We start from the raw sequence: 18,082 nt of genomic DNA, 5'->3' as shown, positions 1-18,082 counted from the left end.
CATATGTAATACTTTCAATAATAAAGAATTATATTTTTAAAAAAAAGCAGGAGAAAAGCAAATAGTTACCTAAAATAAAGCTTCCCCAATCTTATGGGAAGTTTTTTTTTTTGGGGGGAGGGGGGAGGTACCTAATTGCTTTCTTCTTGCCTCTTTTAAGATTCTCTCTTTGTCTTTAACTTTTGGCATTTTAATTGTGATGTGTGCTGGTTTTGGCCTCTTTCACTTCGTCTTGATTGGGACTCTGCATTTCCTGGATTTGTGTATCTTTTTCTTTCATCAGGTTAGGGAAGTTTTCCGTCATTACTTCTTCAAAAAGATTCTTGATCCCTTGCTCTTTCTTACCCCCTTCTGGTACCCCTAAGATGTGGATGTGGTCATGTTTCATGTTTTTTCCAAAGGTACCTTTGTCTGTCTATCTATCCTTTCTTTCTTTCTTTCTTTCTTTCTTTCTTTCTTTCTTTCTTTCTTTCTTTCTTTCTTTCTTTCTAAAATATGTTTATTGATTACAGAGAGGAAGGGAGAGAGATAGAGAGATTGAAACATTAATGATGAGAGAGAATGATTGATTGGCTGCTTCCTGCAAGCCCCCTACCGAGAATCGAGCCTGCAACCCTAGCACATGCCCTAACTGGGAATCAAACATGACCTCCTGGTTCATAAGCCAACCCTCTACCACTGAGCACACTGGCCAGGCTATCCTCATTTTTTAAAATTCATTTTTTATTTTCCTGCTTTGATAGTATGTTTTCTGCTACCTTGTCTTCCAAATCACTGATTCGAGCTTCTGCTTCATCCAACCCGCTGTTTATGTTTTCTAGCATATTCTTCACCTCTGATATTGTATTCTTTATTTCTGATTGCTTCATTTTTGTGGTTTCCATGTCCTTTTCTATGCTTGCTATCTCTGTTAAACTTTAACTAATTTCCTTGTATATCATTATAACCATTTTTTAAAACTCTTTATCTGATAAATTCCTTGCTTCCATTTCATTTAGCTCTTTTTCTTGAGAATTCCCCTGTTGTTTTACTTGGGGCATGTTTCTTTGTCTCCCTATTTTGGTTGCCTGTGTATGTTTGTTTCTATGCATTATGTAGATCTGCTGTGGCTCTCATTCTTCATAGGGTAGCCTTATAGAGTAGATTTATTCTGGGACCCACTGGCACAGTTTTCTTGAGTGCTCAAGGAATGTCTCTTGTGTGTGTTATGTGGATCCTTCTGTTGTAATTGAGTCTTGATTGCTATTGGCCAGTTCTGTGGGGTCAACCCTCAGGTTGCTGACTGTGAGGATTGACCCCAACTACAGTGTATGAGCTGTTTTGTAGATGCTGACCACACGAAGCAGAATTCACCTCAGCAGGGTTTGATGCCTGCCAAGATCTTTCTTTGGTTATGCTGCTTGTGAAGTTAGTTGGATCCTGCTCTGATGTTGTTTGAAGCTGGCTACTGGGTTTGTTGATTCTTGGACCTCTTGGTAGGTACTCTGATGCAGGTCAATTTCAGACTCTGACTGTGACTCACCCTGGGAACCTGTTTGGAGCTACAAAGTAATCGACAGTTTGTGGATTACTGTCTCTGCTGTGTCTGGGTTTGCAAACTGCTTTTACCAGCACTGGGCATAGGGACAGGTCAGCAAAAGTCATAAGGCACCCTGACATCTGCCTCCACTTGACAGCTGGGTCAGACACTGAAAGACCCTCTGGTGTTGCTGGAGTTGAATGAGGTACTTTCTCAGTGAGTCACCAGGATGATACAGCTTCAAACTCAGTGTCCGTGCTAGGTCTGAGGCCATTCAGCAAAGGTCCCAGGATATATCAAGTTTGGCTTCTACCTGCAGGGTGTCCGCTGACCTTTGTGGTGGGGCAGGGGTCTCAGGGTGTTGTCAGAGTGAGGCTAGCAGAGTTTATCAGTCCAAAACAGACCAAGATTTGGCTGCATGAATGGAAGGCTCTGCACTGGTCGGGCATTTGTAGGAAACATGGCCCCCAACCTAGAGCAACACAACTTAATCTGTGCAAGATTCTGCCAGGAGCTTGAGCTCAACAGGGTAATGCTGCCCAGAGTCAGAAGGCTGAGGCTAGTGGATCTCCCATGAGGGGGAAGTGCTGATCAGGCTTGAGGGAAGGTAGGAGGACTGGCCCCTGCCCCAGAGCCACACAGCTCAGTCTGTCCGAGCTTCTGCCCAGACCTAGTCAGTGAGAGAGTGGGGCCACCTGGAGCCCAGAACACGGGGCTGTAGGATCTCCCATGAGAGGTAGTCACCAGTCAGATCCAGGGTTAAGTGGAGTGAATGAGCTCTGTCCCAAAGCCACACCACTCAGTTACTGACACCCCCTGAGTCTGCCCACATCTCTATACCCCGGCCCTGGCAGCTGACTCCTCAGCAGGGCATGAGCTTTGCAGCTTGGGGTATATGGAGTTTAGAGGGTTGGGTTATTATTTTCCCCCAGGATGATGCCACACAGAAGGGAGGGCTTCATCCAAGACAAATGGGGTCTGTGGTGTGAGAGAATAACTCAGCACAGAGGTCTTGGCTGCTGTCCTTACTTCTCTCCCCAGAGCCACCAACCCCAGTCCGTGCTCACACAACTCCAGTCTGTCCCACCCTGCCTCCTCCAGAGCCCAGGGTGAGTGCAAATGAGATTTTGTGCGTTGGCCCTTCAGGAGGGTGCCCATGTCTTTTGCAGACTCCCGTCTCTCTCTGGCAGACAGGATCACTGACTTTCACAGCCAGGTGTCTGGTGCAATAGGCTGTGGAGCTTGGCCTGAGGTTGAGATCCCATGCTCCTCAGGGAGAACCTTTGCAACCGTCATATCTCTCCAGAATCTCAGCCACCGCCTGTGGGAGCGGGGCCAGCCCTTCTCATGTATTGCCCTTTCTATCAGCCTCCATGTGGCTTCTGTAAATCCTTGGTTATAAGACTTATGGTCAGCTAGTCTTCAGTTGTTATTCAGGTGGACTGTTCTATATTTTATTTGTAATTCCATGTTGGTTTGGGAGGAGGTGAGTGTAACATCCACTTGGTCTGCCGTTGTCTTGGATCTCCTGACATGTTTTTTTTTAATGCTAAGAGATTTTTATTAGAATGATGATTGTTGATTAGAAATCATGGTGTTTACATTCTTAAGTTCTGGTGCATCTGATCGGAACTTTCTAAAGGAATTCTCTGGGCAGATTGGAGCAGAGGTATTTTGTGAGGCACCAGTGTAGCCCCTAATGACTAACACCAAGTGTAAAATGCTGATTCTATCTTAGCGCTCCAGATAATTCCACATGTAGAGAACTGTTCTTCATTTTTTTTACCTTTTGCCCTATAGCTCCTACAGTTTATTCATGGGATAGAGGACTTGACTTTAACCATATCCTTTCAGATTATATTTTGTCTTCTTATCTCTTAAGTCGTTGGTTTGAAAAAAACATTTGAAAAATAATTATCTAGATCATTGTGCAAAGAATACAATGTTTTGTTTATTATATTAAGAACATCTTTTTAAGTAGTTCTTTTTGAGACAGTAGGTATATCATTGAGGCTAAGTTTGTGAACTCTAGAGTCAGCTGCCTGTTTGTGCCTATAGCTGTGCTGCACATCAGACGCCTCATCTTGTGCTGGTGTTTAATACCCAGTGCCTCAGTTTATCATCTGTAGAATGAGGATGACAGTAGTACCTACTTTCATAGTATTGTTTAGAGCAGGAGTATACATGAGTTACTTCACATAAACAGAATTATATGTAGAAGAGTTTACATATATTAGGTAGAGGTAGACATATGTAAAGTAGAGGTTCTTTGGCATGTTTTTATGAGAATTTTAAAAAAATTTAACACACACATATTCAGAAATAATTGGTGCTTATAGGAAAACTAGAAGCCTGGTGCACAAAAATTTGTGCACTGGCGGGGGGGGGGGGGGGGCCCTCAGCCCAACCTGTGCCTTCTCACAGTCTGGGACCCCTCGGGAGATAACCACCTGCTGGCTTAGGCTCGCTCCCCTGGTGGCAGATGGCATGCCAAATCCCACGGTGCCTGTCCCGTCTCCCCCAGTTGCAGATGGCAGTCCCGGATCCCGCTCTGGGTCGGGTGGCGGCTCGGGATCGTGCAGCCGCCCACCCCCCCACCCCGGGCCGCACATGGCAGGCCCGGATCCCGCGCTGGGGCAGGTGGCAGCTCGGGATCGCACTGCCCCCTGCCCTGCCCACCCGGCCCGCCCTGCCCCACACATGGCAGGCCCGGATCCCACGCTGGGGTGGGCCTGCCGCCGGTCCCAGGCGGGGCAGCGCAGCGGGATCTGCCTGCAGTATTCAAATTTAACAGCCATCTTTGTTGGGTTAATTTGCATACTCTTCTGATTGGCTGATGAATGTAGCGAAGGTATGGTCAATTAGCATCTTTGTCTTTTATTAGTGTAGGTAAGTGCCTATGGGAAAACAAAGTAGGTAGTAATGATAATATATATAATATATAATGTATTAAAATGATGTTTAAATCATTGTAGAAAGAGTATAGGGTGAAAATAGAAATCATTTTAAAAATTAGTAACACTAATGAATAACATATTTTGAATGCCAGGCAATGTGGTAAGTCCTTTCTGGTTTCAACAACTATTTCCTTATCTGGCTAGTTCTGTAATATTGGTGAATTTCATTATCCTCTCTTTCAACTTTGATATATCATGTATGAGGTAGATGTTGATATCTGTTCTTTTTTTATTTTTATTTTTTTATTCTGGGCCAGCTTTAGCTCTGGCTCCAGCTCTGAGGCCTCTGCTGCTGAAAGCAGGTTTCTGGCCTTTGTTTACCTTCTGTATTTGAAACAATGTTGCGATCCTGCTGGCTGAAGCCTGGCGACTAAAGCAGGTTTCTGGGATTTTGTTTAGCTTCTATATTTGTAACACAGTTGCTTAGAGTTGCAGCTCAGAGGCCAGCAGCGGCAGGCGGGGAACGTTGGAGTTCTCCGTCACTGAAGTAAGCAAGCCTCATGTTCGCTTCCAGCTGCCTGGCTGCCGGCTGCCATCTTGCCTGGCAATTAATTTGCATATCGCCCTGATTAGCCAATGGGAAGGGTAGTGGTCGTACGCTAATTACCATGTTTCTCTTTTATTAGATAGGATTACACCTATCAGGTTTTATTAGTGACTACAATTCTGAACCAACTTTACATTTAATTGTTTCCCACTGTCTGCTGAACAGATTATAAGTCCCTCTCTACCCCAATGGCATAGCTCATTGCCTTTTTTGTATCCCTTGCACCTAGCACTTTCCTATGTAGAACAAGAGTAATTGGTACATATTTACGGAATAAGTAAACTAAGAAAGAAGTCAAACTGATCTTAGGGTAGCCCCTATTTCTATGAATCAGAAAACTGAGCTTCTAAGATATCTTTAAAAAGTGGGTTACTGACCTAGGAGGAAAAGAATGTAATGTCAAATAAGTTAAAACTTGAATGTTTTATGTATTTGTCTCTGGTTGGAGGGTAAAAAATGTAGATGTTGCAACAATTCTGAAGCTTTTCTTTCAGCTTAATATATTGTAATTCATTAAACAGGGGCGGGCTAGCAGAAAGACTAAATGGACTGCAGAATCGAGAGAGATCTGCCATTTCCTTGTGGAGACATCAGTGTGTTTCTTACCAAAAGACACTTTCAGGTAAGGATTGCACTGGCATCTGAGATCATGGGTAAAAAAATATGGCATAAAAAAATGTGAAATAAATTTGCTTGGTATATATGTTCTTTAAGACCGCTGTTTCCTTGTTGAGTTTCTGTCTGGATCTCTCCATTGATGTCTATGGAGTGTTAAAGTCACCTACTATGACTATATACTGTGACCCTCTCCCTTTATGTGCATCAATATTTGCTTTATATATTTAGGTGCTCCTATGTTGGGTGCATAAGTGTTTATAAGGGTTATATCCTTTTTTTGCATTTATACCTTTATTATTATGTAATTTCTTTATCTCTATGTATAGCCTTTCTTTTAAAGTCTGTTTTTTTATAATTATTGCTACCCCAGATTTTTTTTTCTTTTGCATTACTATCTTTTTCCTTTTCTTTACTTTGAGTCAGTCTGTGTCTTTTGATCTGATGTAGGTCTCTGTAGACAGTATATGTATGGGTTTTGTTTTCTTATTCATTCAACTACCTTTTATCTTTTGATTAGAGCATTTAATTAATTTACATTTGAAGTGATTATTCATAGGTATATAGTTATTGCAATTTTGTTACTTATATTTATGATACCCCCCTTATTTCTTAAAATATTTTTTATTGATTTCTTAAAAAGAGAGGAAGGGAGAGGGAGAGAGAGGGAAACATCAATGTGAGAGTGAAACATCGATTGATTGCTTCCTCTGTGCCCCCTAACAGGGATTGAGCCCACATCTGGGCATGAGCTCTGATTGGGAATCAAACCATCCACCTTTTGGTGCACAGGATGACACCCTACCAACTGAGCCACACCACTGGGGCTCCCCCTTATTCTTGAAGAAGCCTCTTTAGCTATTCTTATAATACTGATTTGGTGGTGATGAACTCCTTTAGCTTTTTCTTGCTTGGGAACATGTTTATTTCTTTTTTTTTTTTTAATATATTTTATTGATTTTTTACAGAGAGGAAGGGAGAGAGATAGAAAGTTAGAAACGTTGATGAGAGAGAAACATCAGTCAGCTGCCTCCTGCACATCCCCTACTGGGGATGTGCCCGCAACCCAGGTACATGCCCTTGACCGGAATCGAACCTGGGACCCTTTAGTCCGCAGGCCGATGCTCTATCCACTGAGCCAAACTGGTTTCAGCTTTATTTCTTCTTCAATTATAAATGACTAGAGGCCTGTTGCATGAAGAGATTCGTGCAATAGGCCTTCCCTTCCCCTGGCTGCCGGCACTGGTTTTCCTCTGGCACCCAGGACCCAGGCCTTCACTCCAGCCGGAGCCTTCAGTCTTTGTGGCTCCGGATGTAGCCTTCAGTCTTCACCGCTCCAGATGGAGCCTTCAGTCTTCGCTCAGCCGCTTCGCCCCTATGTATGCAAATTAACCACCATCTTTGTTGGGTTAATTTGCATACTCTCCTGATTGGCTGGTGAGCATAGAGGAGGGATGGTTAATTTGCATGTGTGTCTGTTATTAGATAAGATTACCTTGCTGGGTAGAATAATCTCAGTTGTAGGTTCTTTTCATCACTTTGAATATTATGTGCCAGTTTCTTCTGATGTAAAAAATTTGTGTTGAGGAATCAGCTGACAATACTATGGGAGCTCCCTTCTAGGTCTTTCTGTTGCTGCATTTATGATATGTCTTGTTTGGCCCTCTTTGGGTTCATCTTGTTTGGGACTCTCTGAACTTACTGGATAGTGAACTGACTGAAAACCCTTTTTCTTCACCAGATTAAGGAGGTTTTCAGTCATTATTTTTTCAACTAGGTTCTCAATCCCTTGTTTTTTCCTCTATGATACAGTTGTTGTTACTCTCAGTGTTCCAGATTTCCCTTAAACTCTCCTCATTTTTTTTCTTTCTTTCTTTTTAATGCTCACCCAAGGATGTATTTTTATTGACTTTTATAGAGGGGTGTGAGAGGAAGAGAGATAGAGATAGATAGAGAAACATTGATGTGAGAGGGAAACATCAGTTGGTTGCCTCCGTTATGCAGTTATTTATCCCAACCAGGAATGGAACCCACAACATAGGTATATTCTCTGACCAGGAACCTAACCTGCAACTTTTTGGTGTACAGGGCAACACTCCAACCAGCTGACCCACCTGGCCAGGACGGTCCTCATTTTCTTTTTTTCTTCTGTTTTCTGCTTTGATTGCTTATCTTCCCAATTGCTAATTTGATCCTCTGCTTCATCGAATCTGTTGTTAATTCCTTTTAGTGTATTCTTCATTTTAGTTACTGGTTCTTCTTATGGTTTCTATGTCCTCTTTTATACTGTTGACTTTCTCACTAATTTTTTGAGCACCTTTAAGACCATTGTTTTGAACTCTGTATCTGATAGTTTGCCCACTTCCATTTCATTTAGGTTTTTTTTCCCTGGAGATTTTTATTGTTATTTAATTTGTGACATTTTAAGTCCCATACTTTAATAATAATAATTTTAAAAACCGAAAATGGAAAACAGGGGGGCAGGGAAGAGGCCCCTAAGTGAAGGGCACAGGTAGCCCTGCTCATGCCACCAAGCCTGGCCGCAGTGCCCCTTGGTATTGCTGTTGCTATGAGGTCAGGGGCAGCGATTGTCCTGTGAGAGCCACCTTTCACCTGGGTTGAGGACCCTTAATTCTTCTGGGGTGTGCTCAGCTTCTGCATGCCCCAGATCTTGTCTAGCAAGCCAGAGATGAAGGCCTCAGTGGGTTTGGTAACAGTCAACCAGCAGCTCCTTGACCCTGGCAGCCTGGGTATCATCACTGTCCATGTCCAGGAGTTTGTCCACATCAATCTCCAGCTCCGGGATCTCCTCTTCTTGGCAGTTGTAGAGGCGAGTGAGCTGTTTCAGGATCCATTCCTCCAGGTTGAGGCGCTTCTGTAACTCCTTGCGGTCATACTTGACCGTGACCTTCTCTTGGCACCTCACTGGGCCATCGTTGTCCACGCCTGCAGCATCAGTGGGGGCTCTGAAAGTAGACGCGGGGCCCTGGGCCACCACCTCCCAGCCCAGGAGTGGGGCAGCCAACACTGTGCCCCCCGCGGTGCCACTTGTCTGCCTCCAGCCCCTCCCTGCACCACTGCTTCCTGGACACCCACCTGATGGCTGCGGACCATTGGCTCGAGTTAGCTGGTGGGCTCAACTCCGCAAGACTGCGGTGAGGGCAGCTGCTGCATGCGGAGCCCTGGCCCGGCTTGGCCGTGCCCCACTCCCTCCCCGCCAATCGGTCCACCTTTTGTCCCAAGCAGCCACCGCCTGGGGACTTTGTTTTAACCGTTGTCTCTCATTTTGGTTGCGTCTCTGTGGGTGTTCATATGTATTAGGTAGATCCGCTGTGTCTCTAGTTTTGATATAGTGGCCATATGCACTTTCTGTCCTGTGTGGCCCAGGTGCACTGTCTCCCTTATGCCCTGATCTGGGTGCTCCAGGAATGTTCCTTGTGTGCATTGTGTGTGCCCTCCTGTTGTGGTTGAACCTTTATTGCTGTTTGCATATTTGTGGGTCTAGTTTACCCTCATGCTGGCTGGTGTGAGGACTGGCCACAACCATTATTTATGAGTGCTGTGTAGGAGCTGACCCCACGAAGCAGAATTTGCCCCAGCAGAATCGGGTTCCTGCTGAGTCCTCCCTTTGGGTGTGCTGCCTGTAGAGGTAATCAGGTCCTGCTTTCTTGTGCTCTAAAGTCAGCCGCCTGGTTTGTTGGTTGTGCTGCCTCTTTGAAGGGAATTTAGTGCAGGTCAATGTCACATGTTTCCTGTGACCACGCCTGGGCAACCTGTTAGGAGCTACAAAGTGATCCACTGGTTGCGGGTGGGAGGGGCTATGATGCATTCTGAGGCCAGCTGCCACCATTACCTGGCTTGGGGCCCAAGGAACTCTGAGCTTTCTGCCAACTGCTGGCTGTCCATTCGGTTCAGCCACTGAAATAGACTTTGAGCATTACGTGGATTGCATGAGGCAAGAACCCAGGGAGTCACCAGGAAAGGATGAATGTAGTTGCCACCAAGGCTGGGTCTGAGGCCACTCAACAGAAGTGTCAGAGTACTTTGAGACCAGCTGTCACCTGCCAGGGCCTGGGGACCTTTGCATTGTGGTGGGGACTCAAGGCATTGTCAGGGGGGAGCCAGTAGAGTTCATCTGGCTAAAACAGATCATGATTTTGCCATGTCGAGGGAGGGCTCTGCGCAGGGGCAGTTATACCTGTTGTGTGCTGGAAAGCAGCCCTTGCCCTAAAGCTACTCAACTCTGTTTCTTTCTGTGTGTGTCTCTGGCACCCCTTCCCCCACTCCCACCCCACCCCCAACCCCCAAGCTTGCTTGAATTCTTGGAGAGATTTTTAAGAAACACTGAAATATGGCCCCTAGGCTAGTTGCTACTGGCAGAACTTATACTTGAGTGAGTAGGGTTGGGGGGCCCTCGGAGTCGGGGGTGGGGGGAGGAGGTGCTAATGTAGCTCACTAGACTAATGCTCTGAGGGGATAGTGCTTGGCCCAGGAAAGAAGGCATCCTTGAGTGGTACAGGAGAGGGATTCCTCTAGCCCTTTCCCTGAGCCACACGGCTGACTCTCTTCCTGTATAACTGGCACCCTCCAAGCCACTGCCTTTTTCCAGAGTCTAGTATGAGTGCCTGTGAGCCAGTTTGCGTGCACATTCTTTAACAGGACGCCTGGGTTCCCAGTAGCCTTCCTTCTCAACAGGGCTGAATCCCTGCTGGTTTTCACAGCCAGGTGTTGTGTGGGCTCTTCTTCCCAGCATGAGGTTGAGACCTGTCACTTCTCTGGGGGCCCTTTGCCACTGAGAAATTCCTCTATTCTCAGCTGCCCACATGTGGATGCGGGGTCAGCTTGTTTCTTGTTTTGCTCCTCTTACCAGTCTCAACATGGGTTTTTCTCTATATCCTTAGCTATAAACTTTCTGTTCAGCTAGTTTTCAGGTGGTTCTCCAGGCTGATTGTGCTGTAATGTAGTTGCAGTTTTGATGCGGTAATAGGAGGAGGTGAATGCAACCTCCACCTACTCTGCCATCTTGGACTGAATCCTGCTTTCCTTAAATTACTGTTTTGTTTTAAAATATGATACAAAAGAGAGAGTACAGAAAGCATAGATATGCAGCTTAACAAGTACTTATAAAGCAAGTACCCCTATAACACCAGGTTCAAATAATAGAAATACATTTTCTATTAAGTTTAGTATTTTTTAACTCACTAGGGAAATGCAGCAAATTGGCACATAACCCTTTTTATTTTTTTCAAAGTAATATTTTAATTTGTGTTTTACTTCGTTGCTTATTTCTTTTGTCAACATAAGAACATCCAAACCTGTAGAGACTTTTTATAAGAGTTTATTTGAACCAAACAGACAACATATGTCAGGGAGCAACATCTCAAATGCTCCATAGAATAATAATTTTGCCGCTTCTTTTCTGCATTTGTGATTAAGGAATTTTGCATGAGGATGAGAGAAAGCAAGGTGGAGATCTGATTATAGGATACTTAACAAGGTTGCATATTTTGTTAAGGGTGGCTATACCTCAGAGGGATATTACTTCTGACAAAGGTATGTTAACTCATATGTACAAGAACAATGGAAAGGGCTTCCATAAATAACTCTCTTTTTTTAAAAAAAAAGATTTTTATTGATTTCAGAGAGGAAAGGTGAGGGAGAGAGAGATAGAAAAATCAGTGATGAGAGAGAATCATTGATCGGTTGCCTCCTGCACGCCTCACACTGGGGATTGAGCCCACAATCCAGGCATGTGCCCTGACCAGAATTGAACCGTGACCTCCTGGTTCATAGGTTGATGCTCAACCACTGAGCCATGCTAGCTGGCCTAAAAACCTCTCTCTTCAGTAAATTATAGACTTGGGACATGGCTACCCACCATTACCTGCCCATTGAGAAATTTATGATTAGATCACCCTGTGAGTTTACATACTATTGAATCTCCCTTTTTTATCCATATTTTCATTCATTCAGAATTCTGATAAGCAACAAATATGGACTTATCACTGATAGAACTAACCCTATCAGAAATTATAATTTAATTCTTTTTGCTTTTTTACTTAAAATAGTAAAACTTTATTCTTTAGGAGGAAACAAAACAGTATTTTACACTTGAGGATGTTTTAATAATGCCTATTAAATTTTACTTATGGAATACTATTTGGAAAATCAGACAAGAAACAAAGCCAGAAGAAATAAAGCATTTACTCCTCAGGAATTATAAAGGAGAATGATTGCAATTAATTATTCCTTGAAGACGATTTTATTGTACAATGCCCCAAAGCACTTAACTCAAGCTTTTTGGCTTTCTTCACACTATATAATAGTTTGGAAGTATTTGTGAATATTGTAAAATAAATTGTTGAGAACTGTTAACAAAGATCATCACTGGAAAAGTTGTTGGGACAGAGTTTCTTTTTAAGTATCCTATATAGTAAAAGGCTAATATGCAAATAGACCAAACGACAGAACAACCGAACAACCGGTTGCTATGATATGCGTGGACCACCAGGGGGTGCATGCGGAACATGGCAGGTGTCAGCAGCAGTGGGATAGTAGAGTAGGTGAGTGGGGGCGCCAGACCAAGGCGGGGCGCCATTTGCTGTCATCGGGGCAAGCCTCTGGTGGTTACTGAAAATTCTTTGCTCCCACCTGGTGCTCTCACCTACTGCTGGCGCCGGCCCTGCTCTCACTGGCTGCCAGTGCCCAGTGCCAGTCTCGATCATTCAGTGCTGTCAGCAGGTGCAAGCGGCGACTGCCGGCCCCGATTGCACCTGCGGGCTTATCCATCTCCCCCTGCTCCTGAGGGGCAATTGAGGCAGCAGCCGCCGCTTGCACCCATTGACGGTACCCGCCCCATTTGTACCCACTGCTGGCACTGCTCCAATTGCTCCGCGCCATCAGCAGGTGCGAGTGGGGCTGGCGCTGCGCCTGGGAGCGCGAGCGGGCTGCCAGCAGACAGAGGACCTGGGGCCGCAGTGGGAGGGGCCAAGCGGGCGTGCGGAAGATGGGCTGAGACCCAACCCTATACCCACCGCAGCCTTGCAGCCCACAGTTCCTTTCAAAGTGCACGAATTGGTGCACTGGGCCCCTAGTTCCTTTTATAAAAGAAGTACTAGTAATTTGTCAAGATCAAATATATATTCTTACAATTAAGACGGGAGGGAAATATGAAGTGGTAGAGAATTCTACCTTGAATTTTACTTATGAAGTACTAAGATGTATACCTTTGTGTGAGGAAGTGAAAACTTCACTAAGGAGACTGGTTTTTCAGCGAGGCAGTTTTTTAGAATGCAGAGTTCTTAGTCCTTGAGCATGGTTAGCTGTGGACACACTCTGAGACGTGGTTTTGACATCTGCTGCACCACCAAGGTTCTCAGCAGGCACTCCTGCAGCTCTCCTTGGTCCCAGCGTGAACCTTACATGTACGTTTCTATGCTCCTGATACTGAGAGCTGAGACTGTGAGAACACTGCCTCAGTACCCCCCTGGCCCCCCAAGAGTAGTGGCTGTGGCGCCCATTGAGGGGTCCCTGGCGCCTGCCTCTTTCTCACTGTTTTCAAGGGGCTCGTTTGAGGCTGGGGAGCTCCTGAAACGGAGCCATGTTCCAGACTTGCCACTTAGGTGTCAAGAGAGGAAGAAGGAATGCCAGGGCCAGCATTTTCTATAGAGAAACATGGGTATGAGCAGGAAGAAGAGCCAGGAATTCTCTGTGGATACGTATGTATCTAAAAGATTTACCTACTTTCCTTGATGCACTATTTTCTCATAATTAAAGAGTAACTTGAGGTAAAAAATGTCAGGGTGAGCATTTCTACCAAAGGAAGTTGGTTGATAAGTAAGAGTCCTTAATTTAATTGAAAAGTAATTATTTGAAAATGCATATCTTCAACCAAAGTCTCTTAATATTGTGTATTTAAAGCTAGGACAGAGGTATAGTATGATCTCTACATTTAATTTGCCCTATTTTTGGCAATGTTTTATGCCTTTTAAAATCTTTCGTGTCTGTGGGCTCATAGGGGATTTTCGACATAACATGACATGTTTTTAAAATATGTATGTTTATTTAAGTTTATAAAATAAGAATGACATGGATTGAAGAAAGTTTGTTAGTTTTATAGTTCCCAAGTCTTTAAGAAGTCATTTAAATTTCCCTTAAACCAGTGGTTCTCAACCTTCTGGCCCCTTTAACACAGTTGTTCCTCATGTTGTGACCCAACCATAACATTATTTTCATTGCTACTTCATAACTGTAACATTGCTACTGTTATGAATCGTAATGTAAATATCTGATATGCAGGATGGTCTTAGGCGACCCCTGTGAAAGGGTCGTTCGACCGCCAAAGGGGTCGCGACCCGCAGATTGAGAACCGCTGCCTTAAACTCTTTGATTTACCTTAATTTATTACCCTTTGTTTCCATGGAAGGACTCTGTTTCTTAGCTCTGATTGGCTGGAGAGGTCCTGCTGCAGTTCTTTTTCTTAACTTCCCCTTCTTCTGGGTTAGGGAGCTGTCTCTGGACTACTTCCAGGTTCCCTCTACCCAGTAAAACCAGAAAGCCAACACATCGCTTGAGCTTCCTTCCTTCCTTCCTTCCTTCCTTCCTTCCTTCCTTCCTTCCTTCCTTCCTTCCTTCCTTCTTTTCTTTCTTTCTTTCTTTCTTTCAACATATTTTATTGATTTTTTTTACAGAGAGGAAGGGGGAGGGATAGAGAGCTAGAAACATTGATGAGAGAGAAACATCGATCCCCCTATGGGGATGTGCCCGCAACCAAGGTACATGCCCTTGACACAAATCGAACCCGGGGCCCAGTCCGCAGGCCGATGCTCTATCCACTGAGCCAAACTGGTCAGGGCTTGAGCTTTATTTTGTTGTCTCTTTTATACCCATAGCCACATTTCAGTGCGACAGTGGTATTTAATATGGTCCTTTGTAGTCATGGGTGAAAAGAATTCACACGCATATTCGTGGCTGAGTTATTCAAGTCAGGAAGCAAACTGTGATATTATTTTGTCTACTGTTCGAGCTATGATTTCATGTCCTAAATGACTATAATTTCCAGTGATCATTTTAAGTGGAAGTTAACCAAAGAGTAAAGAGTTCATACTCGACTTTCCAAATGCCAAGTTATTTTATAATTTTATTGAAAATAATGATAGGACCAGAGAAATAGAGGAAGGGATACTAAATACCAAACTCAACTCTCTGGCTAATGTATCTGTCACACCTTAGCTGATTTTGTCCACCTTTTCATCTTGATTCCTGGAAATAAATTATTTCTTGTGAATTTTTCTACATAAAAATCTATGAAATGAGGTTTGGTAATACAGCAGAATTAAATGATGCTTTTTCCATTTCTTTTTTACCTGAAATGAAAAATAGCCGTTGCATAGTTTTAAGATTAATAGGCCTGAGGTTTAAAGGGATTTTTATGTTATTTTTTTAACATTTACTTTTATTGTTGAGAGTATTACAGATGTCCCCCATTTTATCCCCTTTGCCTCCATCCACCCAGATCCCACCCACCCCAGATCTTCTTTATGTATGTTTTCTATTGTAGATGATCCAAAAATAAGACTGCAAAGTGAGCCTGTTCCAAATGAATTATGAAGTGGGTAAAACATATTTACTGTTGAATTCCACATGTGGGTTGATAAATAACAATTCATTCATAGTGTTAAATTGGAACCTTACTAATGATGAAAATTATCTGTGTCAGAAACTCTGTTTTTGACCTTTAGAAAAGTATTGATATTGATAAGGCAGCATTGTTTTTGGCTTGCTCAACCAATTGTCATTTTACCCTGTAGCCTGGTTCAGCTTCATACTGGCATTTGTCCATGCTATGAAATCTTGTGTATGTCATCTTAACCTTTCCTCCCATCTAGTTTTCCAAACTTCTTTGGCTCATTTTTATTTTCAAAGGAGTGATAGGTTTTCCATTTGGGATTCTGTTGCCTAGAGAAACCTATTTGAAAGTACATGCCCACACTCTACTTTTCCTCATCTTTCAGGAAAGATCACCAAGGGACAGTGAGTTGACAGGCTAGGTGGCCCTGCTCTGGTAGTCCATGTGGCACAAATCTAAGAGTGGGTTGTGTTTATCCATCATACAATACAGTTTATCTTTCTTAACAGATGTGGTGGTAAGCTTTTATGTTACAAAATAGGAAACTTTTTAACCTCAAATAGGATAAATTCTTGGATTAATAAAATGCCTGGTAAAGTTGGAAAAAAGTGAAAGCATTGCTTTTGTATTGTTAGAGTGATTTCGACGAGTAGCCTGAAACCTACTTTCACACCCCGTTCCATCCCGTGTGACGGCTTCATTTCCACCAGTGTCCTAACTTCTTACAGCACTCACGCAGCTGGGCCCTTTCTTCAAGGACAGTACCTCCTCCCGGTTCGCCTTTTCCCATGTTCATTTTCCTTCTCGGTTCTTTGCTGTCTCCTCCTGTAGTGTGCAGTTTCAACAGATGTTCCTTGGGCTTCTGTCCTGGCCCTCTTTTTGTTCTGTGTGCCCTTCCTGGGTAATTGGGGATCTTTGTGTTGCCTCCCCCAGGACCTCTGGGTGGTCAGGTAATTCTGTGTCCCACTGTTTTTCCTGGCCCAGCCCCCGCCACACCTGCATCTAAGCATCCTACAGGCCTTGGTACTTGCCTTTCCCTGACCCATTAACCTAGCAATCTTCTATTGGGTTTTCTTGTACATTTTTTTCAATATATCTGTCACCTCAAAACTCCCATGTGCCTAGATTATTGTGTCAGTCTCCATCTGGTCTCCCTGCCACTGACCTTTCCTAGTTTTTCACCTATCCAGGTTATCCTCCAAAGAGTTAAATCTTATACTGTCACTCTTCTGCTTTAAAACATTTCTATTGCTCTAGCTGGTCTGGCAAGGTGGATAGAGCGTCAGCCTGCAGACTGAGGGGTCCCGGGTTTGATTCCGGTCAAGGGCATGTACCTTGGTTGAGGGCACATCCCCAGTGGGGGGTGTGTAGGAGGCAGCTGATCGATGTTTCTCTCTCATCGATGTTTCTAACTCTATCCCTCTCCCTTCCTCTCTGTAAAAAAATTAATAAAAAAAGTTAAAACATTTCTATTGACTGCCTCTTGTCCTTGGAATAAATGTTCATCACTCTTAGACTCTCAAGTATGACATTTTTGATTTCTGTTCCTACCTGATGCCGTCTCATTTCCTACTGCTTCCTTTCTGTGCCACCTTACTCGTGCACAACACTGAATGCCTCCTTCCTGTGGAAAGCTGTGTCTTTCATCACATAAGCCTGACTACGAGGCCTAATGTAGTGTTCTCTCTTTGTCTGTAATTATACTTCCCATATCCTGTTGTAATTATACAAAGTATAAGTAAATAATAACTGTAAAGTGCTACACAGATATATTGTGCTTACCAGCAACCCTGAGCAGTGCCTGGTAACTCAGGAAGTGTTTATGAAGTACGTAGATAAATGTCAGTGGCAAATTTTAAAATATTTCATGACACTGGGGTGCAACAATGATCCTAGTCAGTAGAGGTCAGTTCTGGTCCCAACTCTGCTAGAGCTAAAGGCCTACGTGAGTCACTTGATCTGTGCCTCAGTTTCTTTACTGAGAAAAGTGGCTTTGTAAAGCTTTAGGGTATTTCTACTTTTAAATTTCTGTGTTGCTCTTTTACCTTGCCGTATATATGGTTCCAGGTAAAATCATTCTCTGAGCGTTTTTCACTTCATAGTCCCTATCTGTGTTTTACTTTCATTTTTTCCATGATTGGAATTCCCTGATCTCTCACTGCATGCCTTTCAAGAGAGGCACTTTTTCACATCATCTCATTTTAATCCCTTAACTAATTTTTCTTCTCCTTTCTCCTCTCTTCATTATTAATGTTTGTTACAATGTTGCTGGAAGGAAATAGCACCCAAGACTAAAATTTGCAGAGCTCCTATTGACATGCATTGCTCTAATTGTAGATTTTGCCTATTTTGGCCCAATTTAATATGACTTAAATAATGAAATAGAAGTTGTTCATTAGAATATCCTTTATTGATAGTTGCTACACAGGGGGCGGGGGTGGAAGGTTGATATTCGAGTAACTATCAAAAATAACATGGCACTGGGGATACCCTGGATACTGAATGCACATCAGTAAGTGTATTTTTTTAAAAAAAATGTATTTCTTTATTGATTTCAGAGAGGAAGGGAGAAGGAGAGATAGATAGAAACATCAATGATGAGAGAGAATCATTGATCGGCTGCCTCCTGCATGCCCCCCACTGGGGATCGAGCCCGCAACCCAGGCATGTGCCCTTGGCCGGAATCGAACCGGGGACCCATCGGTCCGCAGGCTGACGCTCTATCCACTGAGCCAAGCTGGCTAGGGCAGTAAGTGTATTTTTAGCTGTTTGCTACACAGATTTACAGCATTTCAATCTTTCTGTGGGTATGATGT

At 43.6% G+C, this 18,082-nt stretch overlaps 1 protein-coding gene and 1 pseudogene across 15 annotated transcripts in view; one reads left to right on the top strand and one right to left on the bottom strand.

Moving 5' to 3' along the window:
• The window catches only part of SPIDR (scaffold protein involved in DNA repair), a 285,103-nt gene that overhangs the window by 77,894 nt on the left and 189,127 nt on the right, over positions 1-18,082 (top strand). For all 15 annotated transcript variants that reach the window (XR_004972557.1, XR_004972556.1, XM_036338725.1 and 12 more), the window contains one exon: positions 5,545-5,645. Coding sequence is in view for 13 of the 15 variants with exons in the window: in XM_036338725.1 (XP_036194618.1) it covers positions 5,545-5,645 (101 nt within the window). In the remaining 2 variants the exon portion in view is untranslated. The remainder of the gene's footprint in view (positions 1-5,544; positions 5,646-18,082) is intronic.
• On the bottom strand, positions 8,267-9,544 carry LOC118670755 (annotated as a pseudogene).

Source organism: Myotis myotis, unplaced genomic scaffold (assembly GCF_014108235.1).
Source record: "Myotis myotis isolate mMyoMyo1 unplaced genomic scaffold, mMyoMyo1.p scaffold_m19_p_16, whole genome shotgun sequence".
Lineage (NCBI taxonomy): Eukaryota > Metazoa > Chordata > Mammalia > Chiroptera > Vespertilionidae > Myotis > Myotis myotis.
Note: the sequence above shows the minus strand (reverse complement) of the source record. Positions and strands in the feature narration are given on the sequence as shown.